The sequence below is a fragment of the Rhodamnia argentea genome, chromosome 2 (genome assembly GCF_020921035.1).
Source record: "Rhodamnia argentea isolate NSW1041297 chromosome 2, ASM2092103v1, whole genome shotgun sequence".
In the NCBI taxonomy this organism is placed as follows: Eukaryota; Viridiplantae; Streptophyta; class Magnoliopsida; order Myrtales; family Myrtaceae; genus Rhodamnia; species Rhodamnia argentea.
Window position 1 is genome coordinate 21,386,425 of NC_063151.1, and position 15,710 is coordinate 21,402,134.

At 40.0% G+C, this 15,710-nt stretch overlaps 1 protein-coding gene across 3 annotated transcripts; it reads left to right on the forward strand.

Moving 5' to 3' along the window:
* Positions 1 to 3,302: 3,302 nt before the first annotated feature.
* On the forward strand, positions 3,303 to 8,065 carry LOC115751471 (low affinity sulfate transporter 3-like). Of its 3 annotated transcripts, none has more exons than XM_030689394.2 (13): positions 3,303 to 3,428; positions 3,724 to 4,057; positions 4,152 to 4,200; positions 4,299 to 4,506; positions 4,583 to 4,757; positions 4,931 to 4,996; positions 5,086 to 5,316; positions 5,420 to 5,546; positions 5,862 to 6,148; positions 6,653 to 6,846; positions 6,958 to 7,040; positions 7,150 to 7,226; positions 7,332 to 7,568. In XM_030689394.2, exons 2-13 carry the CDS (start codon positions 3,755 to 3,757, stop codon positions 7,485 to 7,487), a joined length of 1,956 nt encoding a protein of 651 aa, XP_030545254.1. In that variant the 5' UTR covers positions 3,303 to 3,428; positions 3,724 to 3,754; the 3' UTR covers positions 7,488 to 7,568. The 3 variants fall into 3 exon arrangements, with proteins under 3 accessions (XP_030545254.1, XP_030545253.1, XP_030545252.1); XM_030689393.2 differs by lacking the exon at positions 3,303 to 3,428 and adding an exon at positions 7,959 to 8,065 and having other exon boundaries at positions 3,597 to 4,057; positions 7,332 to 7,449; XM_030689392.2 differs by lacking the exon at positions 3,303 to 3,428 and having other exon boundaries at positions 3,598 to 4,057.
* The last annotated feature ends 7,645 nt before the right edge of the window (positions 8,066 to 15,710 follow it).

The window sequence follows — 15,710 nt, forward strand, 5'->3', positions numbered from 1 at the left end:
GACAAATTGTCGACGACACTTAAATGATTGGTTTTTCAAATTTGTGGCACTTAAGTGAGTGGAAAAAAATATTATGGCACTTAATTAAGCGTCATATGAAAGTTATGGCATTTATGTTGTTCTTATTCCAATAATGAAGAGATGAAACTAAGTTCTCCGCACCTATACTAGAAAAGATTTGAATGCTGCTTTCCTTGTTCTTGTATTTGTACAACTTTATGTGGGATAAGTATATCTAAAGTTGCTATAGAAGAAGGTGCACATGTAAATTAGTAGCGCTTATTATTTTTGCATTTTCAAGGGAAAATTCATATGTATGAAATCCACGTGTAAGATGCTCTCCATCGTACTTTAATTTTTACGAATCGTTACCAATGTTCGTGAGTTTCACTAATGCTAATTGATAAGATAATGTCATTAAAATATCTTCAAATAATTCAGGGATCTCATCAAACCATAATAAATTTAGGGAAGACATTGCACAATGAATAGAAAATAGGAAACCGGGTTAAACCAATTGAAACTTCAAAACTTCGGATATGACATTACACAATGGACAAAAGCTCAACGACCACTTATGTCATTTTCCTATAAAAAGTCTTGTCTAGAACAAAACATTAAGTTCGTCATGTAAATCTAACTAGATCTATGCGGGCATAACTGGCCAGGCTAGACCCAATAAAGAAGCCGCCCATTTTGCCTTTTGGGCCAACCGGGTCCACTAGACGGGCCCAAGTGGGCTGGCAAGCCATGGTCACTTGTATCGAATACTTAGGGAGAGACAAACGATCTCTAAACTTTGGTCTAATATGCAATGACATCCATATATTTTTAATTTGTTTGATATGGTTCCTAAACTATAGGTAAATGTTCAATCTAGTCCTTCAATTTGCTCAATCGATAAATCAAACATTATTTGATGATATTGATTATTATATTTTGAGTTGGTTTTTTTAAAAATGATGAGTTAACATATCTATCATGTCTCCATCTACTTTACAAAAAGGGAAAAAAAAAAAATTATGGAAGTCAAATATCCCATGTGGAAAATTATTTTCCTAATTTGAGATGAATATCTCACGTGGACGATTCGCGTGTAACTTTTTTTTAATCCAATATTCAAACTTAATGGATTGAAAGTCACATCAGCAAATTCCATTTACTTTGCATTAAAAAAAAAAAGACAGCATTGAACATTTTTATACAGTTTAAGAACTCGATTGAACAATTACCAATAATTGAGCGGCCATATTGAGCAAATTGAAAATTTTGAGATAATACTACACGTTAGACAAAAGTTCGGGGACCATCCGCATCAATTTTTCGAATAATTAAGAATCTTAGCCGAAAGTAGGGCGATGGGAATTGGAGGGAAGAAGTGGGCTGACCTTAAAAACGTGGGGTCGATGGAGATAGGGATGGTAGTGGCAATACTCATGAGAAGCTTCATAGTGGAGAAATTTGATGGAACCCTTTGGGGACCAGAACCCCATTTCCTGTACCCACGCCAAACTTGTGCCACTGGTTTATGATCTGTCAAGTCGTGCTAGTGGACATCAATGCCACTGTGACCCGCCCTTCCTCGGCTTCTCATCAGAATTAGAAGTTCCATCTCCTTGAAAGTTGGGATCCATGTTCCTCAGCCACAAGAGGAATCAAACATGATTGTCTTGGATAAACGGGAGCTTCCTCATACGTGGGTGGGAATGATCTGATCTTAACAGTGAGTCCTCACGGTCACAAAGGAGCCGTGTAAGTTACAAGAGAACGTTCGAGAGAGTTTCGTGAATGTCGATGGTTGGACAGCCATTGACCAGCTCGAACGAGATCTCTCTAGGGAATGGAGTCGATGCAACATGGCAATCTAAGTTCAGGGCAGTAAATGGTTTCGTTAGAAAGTGCTGAGCGAAGCCTCAGGTTTCTGAATTGCTGCAAACGTGATTCTAGAGCTGATCCAAGGCCAAACGACAAAATGAAAGGCAACTTTCCTAGCAGTCATGTTCACGTTATCTTATGAAACCAGATAAAGCACAAGCGCATGGAACGGAAACTAAGAGTCTGTTTGGTAACGTTTCTGTTCCAAAAAAGTGATTCTGATTAGAATCAATTTTTTTGATTCTATTCCCGGATGGGTTTTAGAGAATCAGATTCTATTCCCGGATGGGTTTTAGAGAATCAGAACGCGTTTGGTAATCGCATAAAATTTCTATTCCCGAAACAAAAATGCGTTACTACACTTTTCTTGAAAATAATTTCTCTTCCCAATTTGTTATTTAAATCAAATACTTACATAATCACATTTGATGACTTTCTTCGGACCCCACAGTTGTGATCCTCTTGCACCATGACATCTTTTTGGCCAAAATAGAAAGGCTTCAAGTTTATTCCTTGAAAGGATAATATGCTAAAATTGTTATTTTCTCATGCTTCTCTTGAGGCTATGCATATGCCAAGGATGAAAGAGGTGACCCTAATTATCTTTCATTTCTCAAAAAGAATAAATTCCATCTCTGTCATATAGGTGGCTCAGGTTTACCATTGGATACCATACGGATGGTCACTAATGTAGCATGGTACTCCAGCAACAAATTAGATAGGGCTTAGGAAAAATCGAAAGGCAAATTCACCAAAAACAGGATTGGCTAGTTGAATGTACCCATTTCTTACTTTTTTGGGAATTTTCGAGATTTTTCTAAACGAATTGCCCATGAGGGGCAAAATCGTCATTTGGGAGAAATCGGAAGGAAAAATCATCAAAAATAAGATTGGCCAGTTAAAATGACACATCTCCTAATTTTTGAGATTTTTTTTTTGAAATTTTTGGAATTTTTTTTCTTATTTTTTCCTTTTTTTAGAATTCTTATGAATTTTCCATTTTTCTATTTTTTAATCATTTTTTTAATTTTTTTATTAATTTCTTAAATTTTTATTAAAAAAATTATCCAGATTAGGTTGGGTTGACCAGGACCACACCTCACGGGCGCTCGATAAAAGTGAGAAAGACTATCGTTGTCTTTTTGATTCTCAAAAGTGTTTTTTTTTTTTAGAAAAGACTTTTTTTTGCTTCTTATTTTTTGTCAGAATCATTTGCATTACCAAACATGTTTCTGATTCTTTTTTATTTTCGGAGAACAGAATCAGAGGAACAGCAAGTTATTAAACAGGCCCTAAGTCAGCCAAACCGTAACATTACTCGTTGTGGTTGGATTACCTATTTGTTGGACCGAGTCATGCCATTGCAGTATCTGTTCACGGCGAGATCATGCAAACTGTGCCGTCTTATGTACCCTGAACACTGTTATGTCCCCAGAAGAAATGGGCATTGATAGGCCAAGATGTTTGTTTTCTGCGACATATTCTGCTCCGATTTGGTACGACGTCTTAGAATGAGCCAACCAAAGACTAGCCCAAAGAGATGCTTCATGGAGGTTCCACTTGTTTTGGCCTCGCTGTATTTATTCTGTCAAACCCAGATCAAGATTTGATCAATGGGGGAGTTGCAATCTACTTATCTCATAAGCGAGTATTGCCGAATGCTAGGCCGGAAATAATCTTCCCTCGCGGTGAACAAAAATAACAACCCTTTTCGACTTACAGCGTAAATACTCAAGCGCCCGCGCTAAGCCAGATTGGTATAAAAGCTATTGTAGACGCACAAATAGCTATCCAAGTTTGTCCCAAAAATCTTCACACAACCATGGCTTCACTGCCCGATACAGAGAGCTTGAAATCTGAAGCAGAGCCGCCTCCGGAAATGAGCATTGAGAACGCTAGTCATCATCAGGCTGAGAGAGCTGAATGGGTGCTCGGTTCACCTGACCCTCCTAGCCTCTGGCATGATCTGCTTGTCTCAATAAGAGAGACACTACTTCCTAACAACAGCAATGATGATACGAAAAGATCTCCAATGGCACAAAAGCAAGCTCTATGCAGGGGAGCTGCTTCACTCTTTCAAGGTCTCTTCCCAACCCTCTGCTGGGGCAAAAGTTACTGTGTCTCGAAGTTCAAAAGCGACCTGATGGCCGGTTTGACGCTCGCGAGCCTCTGCATTCCTCAGGTAAAAAGAAGTACTGAACCAGACAACAGTGTTTTGTGAATGTGACAGTGGGTAGTCTCTTCAGTTCTAAGAGCATGGTTTCGGTTTCTCGCAGAGCATTGGGTATGCTAACTTGGCGAAACTGGATCCACAGTATGGCCTATGTAAGTTTTCGAATTATGATTTACTCGCAGTTTCCTTAATTCTTGGCTTTCGAGCATAATTTGAACATAAAAGTACATGTTTTGAGCGATGGATTCAGACACAAGCGTAGTCCCGCCTCTTGTCTATGCCTTGATGGGGAGTTCCAGGGAGATTGCCATTGGACCTGTAGCTGTCGTATCACTCTTGCTTTCCTCCATGATTCAAAATGTACAGGATCCTTTGACCGAACCTGGTGCTTACAGAAGGCTCGTTTTCACGGCAACTTTCTTTGCTGGAACATTCCAGGCTTTATTCGGATTGCTCAGGTACTTTTTTCCTTGGAAATACTTCTTCAACCTGTTACTATGTTCTACGAGTTATGAAGACATTTGAGTCTTATAGGTTGGGATTTCTGGTCGATTTTCTTTCGCATGCTGCGATCGTTGGGTTCATGGCAGGCGCGGCCATCATTATCGGTCTTCAACAACTCAAAGGGCTACTTGGGATTAGCCACTTCACAACAAAAACAGACGCGGTGTCCGTTCTAGAATCGGCATTTAGATCGATTCACCATCAAGTATGTCCTCTTTCAGTGTTTTCTTTAGTATCTCTAAGAAAGATATGTGGATCAGAGTTGATCAAATCATACCGGGCAATGTTCTCTAGTTTTGCCATTTAAGATGGCCTCAGATGATGTTTTAACTTCTGCTGTAAGGCTGACAATTGTTTTTTAATGTGCACATGTGACAGTGGTACCCTCTCAATTTTGTCCTTGGATGCTCATTCCTGATTTTCCTCCTCATCGCGAGGTTCATCGTAAGGAAATTTTACGTCCCCTGCATTTCCTATTTATCTCACGAAAATTTCCTACATTACCAAACAACAAAAACTGCTCGTGTTCTCAGGGACGAAGAAAAAAGAAACTCTTCTGGTTCCCAGCTATCGCTCCTCTAGTGTCGGTAGTCCTGTCCACCTTAATAGTCTTTCTGACGAATGCTGATAAGCATGGTGTGAAGGTAGTGAAGCACATCAAAGGAGGATTAAATCCAAGTTCAGCACATGAGTTGCAGTTCGGAGGTCCACATGTAGGACAGTCTGCTAAAATTGGTCTAATCTGCGCTGTTGTGGCTCTCGCCGTATGCCTCCATGCCCAAAATCTTTTGATCTGTTCAAAATTTTTCTTTTTTCTTTTTCCCCATGAAGTTTCTCTTAATTGGTTTTCGAAACTTCTGTCTTCAGGAAGCGATAGCTGTTGGCCGGTCTTTTGCTTCGATCAAAGGCTACCAGATTGATGGGAACAAGGAAATGGTAGCAATGGGATTCATGAACATTGCTGGATCTCTCACCTCATGCTATGTAGCAACTGGTAAAGCTCCCCCGAAAGTTGGAGGAAACTTACGGTGCACCCTCAGTATTAATTACAAACTTTTCGCCAAATCAAAAGATAAAACCTCTCCGTCACTCAATTTCTCCAAAGCGATTCAGTCGGCAAATTGTAATCAACGGAGCTATTGAGTAAGATTAATTGTGGCAGTACATTCAAGATTGAAGTTCACATTATCCTATAACCCAAATGGTTTTATCCACTGTATTATATTGGTCGACGCTGTGTTTTCCCTGTCTGTTAACTTGTCCGAATTCTTGGAATCCTAATATAGCTTCTTCTTCATGCAAAAAACAGGTTCTTTTTCAAGGACTGCGGTGAATTTTAGTGCAGGATGCCAGACCGTCGTGTCGAACATAGTGATGGCCATGGCGGTGCTACTATCACTGCTGCTCTTCACCAAGCTCTTGTACTACACTCCCATCGCGATCCTTGCTTCGATCATCTTGTCGGCTCTTCCCGGTCTGATCGACGTGAATGAGGCTCTCCGGATCTGGAGAGTCGACAAGCTTGACTTCCTAGCGTGCATCGGCGCCTTCTTGGGGGTCCTGTTCGGGACGGTGGAGATCGGCCTTCTAGCCGCGGTAGTTTTCATTCCCAACTTCTCTAACATGACAAAAGAATTGAATTTCTGAAAGAAATTTTATATTATCATGTCTGCCAATCTTTCTAACATTATCATGCATGAACCTTGAAGAGCCTAACAATTACCAGTCCCGTGACTTGTGGGTCCCATATCATAATTGAGTTCCATCATTCAGCCACAAACTCCTTGGCTGGTGCTGGAGCTTATCCTGAATATCCATTCAAGTGAGAGCTCATTCAGGTCTACCATTTTGGCACGTATCGGCCAAAGAAATCATACACTGTTACAAGCCATCTGCGCCAAACGCACATTAATTTATTTCTAGACGGGATAAATTTTCGTGAATTAGTGTCTTAATGATTGTCAACAGCAGATCAGAAATTCTGTGCTATAGTAAAGATATTTCGACGGTCATGTGTCTCTTGATATGAAAGTTCAGTCTTAACGTCATCACCCTAGACAAAGAAGGTAAAGATTTTTGAATTTTGTGAACCAATTGCAGGTTGCTATCTCGTTTGGAAAGATTATATTTCTATCCATTCGACCTGGCACAGAACTGCTAGGAAGGCTTCCGAGGACGGATATATTTGGCGACATCAGACAGTACCCAATGGCCATCGAAACTCCCGGTGTCTTCTTGATCCGCATCAATTCCGGCTTGATGTGCTTTGCCAATGCCAATTACATCAGAGAAAGGTGGCCATCTATTAGTCAATCTCATCGAATCAAGGCATATGGTGCTAAAGGACATATAGATATATTCGGCACTTGGTTGGATATTACATCTTTGGTCCTGTTCTGTTTTAGGATAATGAGGTCAGTCACCGAAGAGGATGACGCTAAACGAACCGAGAGGAGAAAGATCCAAGTGGTGGTCCTTGACATGTCCAGTAAGTCCTGATTAACTCAAATCAATACCGGATTAGAGTGCTAAAATGGCTTCACTAATCAGCAATGTCCTTGTTTATTTCTATTTTCCCCTCTGTCGTCTCGTGGCAGATGTGATGAACATCGACACATCGGGGATCACCGCCCTTGAAGAACTGCACAAGAAGCTGGTTTCAATCGGCTTAGAAGTGAGTAGTACCCAACAAACCGCATGGATTTCAATCTCTCGCGATCCTTTGTCATCGAACCTCTTGCGGAAATTAACAGTTCATGAGCCTCTTTTTTTTTCGCAGGTGGGTATAGCCAACATCAGATGGCCAGTGATCCACAAGCTGAAGTTGGCCAACTTCCTGGACAGGATTGGGAGAGAGAGGGTCTTCCTTAGTGTTGGGGAGGCTGTGGAATATTCATGCCTCTCTTCTAAGTTCACTGGTCTTGATAGCTGTTGATCAAACGTGGGTTGCTAGGAACATCACTGAGGTAATTGGCAATAATATTTCATCCCGTGAGCCGGAGAAAGTGGTTACGAGTCAAATAGGACATTTATGTTTGTGAGAACATAAATCTCCACGGCTCTAACCTCGTTCTCATTGTAAGCAAAATCGAGAAAAAGTGATTACGTAATACTTGAGCATGTGCCATCTCCTTTCTTACAGGAGATGACGGAAAAGAAATAATTTATGAGAAGAGATATAACAAAAGGTCATGTTAACGAGTGCTTCTACATATATATTTTTTTTAAATTAACCACTCTAAATTCTTATTTACCGCATACTTTTATTTTCAAATTATTTATTTCTTGCCGTACGAGAAAAAGATAAGGCATCGAATTTTTTAGTTTTCTTACTTACCTAACTAGTGGTCAAGCATATTAATTTGCCAAATTACATATGATAAGCGAAGGTGGGACAGATTTATAGGGGGCCTCAGCCACTCCTCACTAGAATCAAATTAACATTTGGGGGGAAAAGCCCATTTCACGGCCAGAATAGTCGTCTGATTTTATAATCAAAGTCTAGGCGCGCCTTAATGATTTTATATCCCAAACAAGGAATAGTCCATTCACGTTCACTGCTGTTGAGCTTAGTTTGAGTCCTTCGGCCAGTGGCAAATCCTTCTCAGATGCAAATTGCAATTACACTGTGCCCGGAGTGATTGTCGTCTAAAAATGATATGGTGCCGCTGTTCATCTTACCCGAATTTCGTCGAGGGCCAGCAATATCCGATGGATCTCAAGAAATGTCCCATCCGTTCCGTGCCTCCACGTTCATAGTCAATTGTAGATCTCTCTTTAAATCATTAAAGTTGTGTCAATCGCAACTATAACCGATCTATCGGTAAAGTCTAAAGTTGGACTTTATATACATGCTTTGGATGTTAAAAAAAAAAAAAAAAGGACTGGCTCTTTGGACTAGTTTACAAGATACAGTTAAAACCTTTTCCTTAACATAGTACTGCTAATAAAAAAATGACAGCATATGCAATATCTCAAGTAAGACTAGATTTCTGATTAGATTCTGGCATTCTAGACCGCTAGTGTAATAAACAGTAAATGGAAGCAACTTCACTCAGCAATAAAGTAATAGATGTGACTGCATGGTTCTGTGAATGCATAGGCGGGTGGGTAAAGACTACCTTCAATTTTAGTCAAGGGCGATGTTTCAAGGAGACTGATTGACAGATCCACAGCACTATATGCACAGCTTCAGAAACAGCACGGGCAGACACCGAACCTACAGGTTGGCCTCTCATCGCTTCTCCCGATTTTTGCATGCTCGCAGGAGAGACAATCTTGGCGGCTGCAGGGAGTAGTAGATGATTGCTTCTCAATGCCATGAGAGAAAATATGAGTTGCTTGCCCCAAGTACTTCTAGCTGTGCCATCATAGAAGACATAAATCCCGCATGAAAAAACATAATCTTCCGGAGCAAAGTTCCCGGGACTACAGCATTCTCACTGAAGGAACTAGCTCGATTTGTCACAGAATGCACAAAACACTGTAGTCAGATGCAAGATGCAAATCGCATAATGGAACGCTAAAGCCCCTCATGGACAGCCACTCGCAAAGAACTTCTTGAGCAGTGCGCAGGACGTTGAGAAAACCTACTCCGTCTAAAAAGTGATAAGCCACTGAAAGAGATTGTCATCAGCATCTCGAAGCCAAGCAGATCCTTCTGAAAGGACAATTCCGACGAGACGAAAACCAATCAAATCCCGAAGGCAAGAGCATGTGGTCTAATTGCGGCTCCCTTGATATTGAAGGATAGTGTTTGCTTAACCGCTTCAATACCCAACAACTTAAAATGTTGTGTTCTAATGAGTCGCTTCCTCCGGCAATTGTGAAGGTACCTTTAGTCTGAAGATGGAATCTGGACTGGGAAGCAATTATTCCAGATGCTCTTGCCTTTAAGATTTGACTAGCTTTCGTCTTCAAATGACGTAGGAATCAGCAATGGTGGAATCTGTCTTTTTAGAAGGATCTTGGCTTCGAGATGATGATAATTGCGGCTCCTTGATGTTGTGTTCTTTCCAAACTCTCGTTGGTTGACCCACCTTGAGTTTGGGGGATGTTAGATATATTGTATATATTATGCTAGAGTTTTTCCTTTAGTATATGTTTTTACATTTATACCCTTCTTTATATGTATACTTATATCGGGCTTGTGCCTAATTGTAAATCAAACATTCCATTATTCACTTCTCTAAATTTATCACCGCGCAATATTCACGATGCTTTCACTTCCATTGTTGTATATGGTTAAGGTCTTATTAGTTGTCATTTTTTTTTTTTGTGGCACAAAACAAACTGTTATTCTTACATCCACCCAAAACTATTACATAATCAATTCTTCTTTCACATTTACACCGGAAACTAAGCTATTATATTGGTAGTGTGAAAATTGAGAATCTCTGATAGCTCGGGGTTGTTCGCTCGAAGGAAATTGAGAATGCTAGATTATCTTTCAATACCATTGTCCTTGATGAGATTGGTCGAGCATACGGGTGCTCTCTTCTTTCTCCCCTTTTTTTTTTTTTTCGGGGGCCAAACCATTGTCGGAATATATCACAGTTACCAGATACTAAGCTGCTGATATTTCAGATTAGATGTGCTTCCAATACTCAGCGGCTTGATCGATATCATGCATCCCCAAGATGATAAACTTCATTGCAGTGCAAAAATGATGTTAGGTTGGAAACTTCATGATCTGCGTTAAAAATTGCGCAAGACCCTCCGGTTGATGCGTTTTCACTTCTCAAGGAGTTGGTCTCAAGTCTCCTGGTTAATGAAAACTCATCACATCCTTCATATATCAAAGACATACGATGACACCCTCTTGGAGATGCACCTAAATTTTGCCAGTTTTGTCATATCCAAATGCCATCAATCTTAGGAAATAATTAGTCTTTTTAAGTTTAGGACGTTGTCCTTCCTCTAGTTCGGACGGGTCTAAGTAATTATTCTGAATATGCTATTGTTGAATATAACCTGAAACGCTGCTGGTTCAGAATACATATGGCAGGATGGCTAGGTTTCCTCTCTCTTTTTTCATTATTATCGGTTGTCATGAGAGGCTGAGAGCAACCATTCTTCAGATTCACATCCTGTCCATGTCTTTACATTCATAATCAATTGCGAATCTCTCTCCAAATCCTAGGAACCATGTCCATCGATAGTTTTACCGATCTATCGATTCAGTCTAATGCTGTGATGAACAAGAGCTTAGAAGACCGATAATAGGGAAAGATCTCTGAATCGGGAACAAGAGTTGCTTGAATCATGGAAACGTTGGACCTCTTATTTTAGCTGCAATCCTTGCTGTTCTAATGGACCGTAATAAGATCATTACACATCGATGATCCATCAAATTAATCGTGCAGTACTTTTAACCTAAAAATATAAAAGCTTACAACGAATTAATCACACTTCCACTTATCTTCTGTGGCAAGATGCGTGGAGTCGACCCCATTTTATTATGTGAGTAAGTGCCTCCTGCAACACCGATGAAGAGTTTGTATCAGTAGCGATTTTTCCTCAGAATATGTCAATATAAGCAAGAAGGGTACTGCCGTTTGACTTCGGATTCCGCTAAAATCTCATATGATAGGGTGTGTAAACTGAAATGCAAGCACACATACATACGCATCCAGGGGAAGGCTTCGGGATGCTAGGATCTGATCCACCACCTGCATGCGAAGCGCAAACCCTGAAAAACCAAAGCAAGAATGGAACGTCCGCTAGTGTAAAACACAGAAAATGCATGAGAAACAATGACTGCTATGAAAAATTAAAGAGATTATTCAAAAGCGGATCGTCACCCGGGCATTTGGGGCGTGCCGAGACGATCATGAGCTGAAGGACCAGAACCATGAACATGCACAAACGTTGTGCGATCGAAGGAGACGGAGCAATAGCCTTGGGTGCCATTTCTTCCCTCTTCTTTCTCTACTTTTTCACGCAGCCTCTTCTTCTTTTTCTTAAGATGTGCAGGAAGCTTGGTTTCTCAAGAGCTCGATTGCTGGTTACATAAGGAAATGATATGGGATTGATTGGTCCGTGGACCTTTGCTTGATTAACGTGTAAGAGCAGGACGTAGAAATTAGATGTTTATGCCCAGTTTTTTGGGGTTTTGGGTTTTTCCTTCTGACAATGATATGCTGCCGTGTGTGACTACAATTCATGAATTCACCAGAAGTTGCTGTCCGACGCGTATGGCATTGGCATCTTACAATTAATTTTACTCGCAGGTTACTATCAACTTAGATGTTTACTCTAAATTTGACCGGCATCCCATCCTGGCGACCCAACAATAATAATTTACTAGGTTAATTGTCCAAAAAGTATTAAACATGTTATACTGCGGCTAATTCAGTCATAAACTATCAATTTGATCTTAAGTCTTTCGACGATTTGCCAATTTAGTCGTAAACTTTTTCATTGTGCCAATTCAATCCTAAACGTTTTGAAATTTTGCCAATTTAGTCCAAAACTTATTATCTGGATAATTGGCGTAAAGGACGACACCGACAAATTGTCAAAAGGTTTAGGAATAAATTGGCAAAACTTTAAAAGGTTTAGAACTGAATTTGTCACTGTATAATACGTTTAGGACTGTTTGGACAATTTTCCCCATTGTTACTTTACAAATTCTTTCTGATTTTCCTCATCAATGGATATAACAAGGCTATGTGAAAATTATTCACAAAAGATTTGGACACGTGACCTTATATTTCGATATCATTAGAGATTTTGCGAAACTATTATCAAATGTTCTAAAAACTTAAATAAACGATATTTAGACATTCCGACATGTAAAGCAATAATTTGGGGAAGCAAGGGAAAAATTACCTACAATGTCCTAAGCCTATTGCAATAGTGTGAATTCAGTGCTAAACCTATGTCTATGCCAATTCAGTCATAAACCTTTTACATTTGTACCAATTCGGTCCTTTCAACCAACTTTGGCTGGTCGACGCTAATATTTTGATATATTTTTTTTCAATTTTTTTTCCGTTTTTTCCTTCTCCTTCCTCCTTTAACCAGTCACCGAGTGACCGGCTAGAGCCTCGGCCTCACTGTCGCCGGGCGAGGTCGCCCTTGCTTCCGGCCAATCGCCAATTCAGCAATCGGGTGAAGGAAGGAGGAGAAGAAAAAATAAACAAATAAATTGATAAGTTATTAAAGTATCATTAGAAGTAATCATGTCAGCGCCACCTAGCCAAAGTTAGCCTTATATGAATCTATTCATAGATAAAAAAAATCAAGATCCTCGAGCCAATAATGACTGAGAAGATTGACTCAAGAACAAATTTCATGAGGGGCTCCATTGTAGAATTCAAACCTAACCATTAATTGTGGAGCGACGGGAATAGATGGAACCTATGAATATGTAAGATTCTATTAAAAAATGAATCCTAATAATTCGTTAGGTGGGATGGAGGAACGAACTAGGGACTATTTCATTTATTCCGAGAATTCATGAGCTAACCCTACAACTAAAATAGATATTCAAAGAGTAAATACTCATCCGCGAAAGTTTACATTAGATTACTCAATCTTCTTTTACATTATTCAATCTTAGATGGATAGACTTAATTGGCATAAATACAAAATGTTTAGGATTGAATGGGCACAATCGCAATAGGTTTAAGATTTTTTTGGTAATTTCCTTGGGAATCAAGAGATACGGGCAATCGCACGCATTTGGAAACCTTCATTACAGAACCTCGTCCATGATCGATTCGAAAGCACGGCCGTTCCTACGCTCTCCAGCTGCCATACGGGACCATATCCCGTGCTCGACGGGACCTCGACGTATAATCCCGATCCTTCTTGTAGCCTCCATTTTCGCCTCCGTCTCGAGGTGAGATTTTTAGGTTTTCGAGTTGTTTTCTTCCGTATGGCTGCCCAATGTGAACATGCTAACGATCTGTTGACATTTTGTCGGAGGGCTTGAACGTCAAAATGTCTGCTGAATCCTAACGAGATCGTGGAAAAGATAACGTCGTCCAACCAACCTTTGTCTCCGATTGGTTGACTTCAATTTACTTATGGGAAATGATTATCCTATCTTTGTGTATTTCCTTCGAATCTACTATTCATCGTGTGACTTTTAGGCGGCGGCGGCGGCGGCCATCATCCAGTCGGATTAAAGCTCAAGATGTTCGAATGGGGCTGTTCGATCCCTGTGCTTTCATGGGAGGACATGAACTAATCCGCTTTGGGAGCACTAGCTTGTGCTTTCTCCTTTATTTTTTACTTTGCCGCACTGGAAAATTATTTTTCTGCAAGTCTCGGACAACCAAATGCTAGTACAATCTAAGCACACAATGGGAAGGTCCGACATTGAAATCATCCCCTCTCCGAACAGCGTTCTGTCCGGATGGTAGGGCAAACTAGATTAAAAGTGTGAATGATAATCATTATGTTTCCAAAAGTTATTTCTGGTGAGAAACATATTTTTCTATTTCAATCCCGTTGATGAGTTTTTGAGCAAAGAAACGCTTTTGATAACGACACAAAATATCTATTTCAAGAACAAAAATTCATTTGATAACAGCAAAAAATTTCTACGGTTGTCGGTCGCCGGGCCTTGAACAGCGAACGGCGAAAGGTGGCCATCGAACAGCAAACGGCGGACGGCGGACCATGTCCGTGGATCTATGGATGGTGGTCGGGACTAGCAGTTGGCGATAGGAACGCGAGAGAGAGGAAGACTACATGCGAGAGAGAGGGAATGAACGATGAGAAGAGTTCTTGTTTCTGTTTTTTTTTTTTTTTTTTTTTTGGTAAGTTGAGTTCTTGTTTCTGTTTCTGTTCAAAAAATACAAAAGTAGAAATTTTTCATTTTTCATTTCAGTTCCAAACTTATTTCTGAATTAAAAATAAAAAATTACGTTACCAAATAAATTTATGTCCCAAACCTGTTCTCGAGAACAGAAAAATGGAAAAATAGATAAACAAAATGGTTACATACACGCCCAACGAGCCTTGATTACGTAGAGAGTAAGATGGAAAAGCTTGTGTGTCGATTGCATGTTTGAGTGCATGTTGGTCTGATCACTTTTGGAGCCCAAAAACATCCACGTCTTTTTCTTTTCCAGTAAAAGTGAATTAGTCTCGACCAGGATTTACCTCGCCACTAAGCGCACTAGACTCCTATGTTGTAATACAACACGTAGAAACTAAACAGAATCTTACAAATTAAATCAATACGAAAAACTAAAAAAAAAAAAGATGAATGATAAAGAACACTAAAGAATATGTGATTCGATCTGAATATCGATATATTCATCCATAGAGAGAATCAATAAGAACAATACACTATAATCGAAAAATAGGAGTAACAATCGGTAAATACGCTCGTATTTTCCGCACCTAGATTATATCCAAATTCTTAAGTATTTACAAATAAACAACTCTTAATTGGATATAAAAAAACACTGAACTCACGGAGAACAAATCGTGTATTGGGAATCCTCTAGTACGGCCAAAAAAGAACATCGTAGTTCGTCCTTTTTCTTTCCTTCGCGGCGCGATACCATGTGCCGAAAACAACCCACGATTTCTCCACCATGCGCGGCTCGTCTTCCTTTTTCTTCGTCTTCTTTGTGCGATGAGAAGCGCGAAGAAACCACTGGCGGGTACAGTGCACTCTTAGAAACCCCTTGCCTTATTGGGTCGACGACTGTTCTTCTTGTTTTTGACCTGGGCCCACCACGAGAACTAATGTATATCTATTAAATCATGAGAGGCTGTTCTTTTGTCTTTTAGTGCCAAGGAAATCTGCGGCAGTTTTCCGTGCACGCTTAGGTCCCAATTCTTGATCCGTTAAAGATTTTCTTTTCTCAAATCAATTTAACAAACCAATATACATCCATAAACGACTTAAACTCGAGATATAAATTTGACAACCTTTGTGGTTCAGAACCCGCCGTCTTCTTAGCCTAAGTTTTGAAAAAATCAAAACTGCTGAGATGCAGAAAAGTTTGAAAGCTTGACATCAATCTTGCTCATTCACAGTTTTTAGTTGAATGATATTCATATCTGACACAGCGGTGCATGTCTGTGAAGCAAAGATACAAGAATTTGACCACTTCACAAGAACCCAGATCGTCATCCCGATGGGGGTATAAAATGAGTATTGAAGCTCACGAGGGCAAGTCGCCCGTGA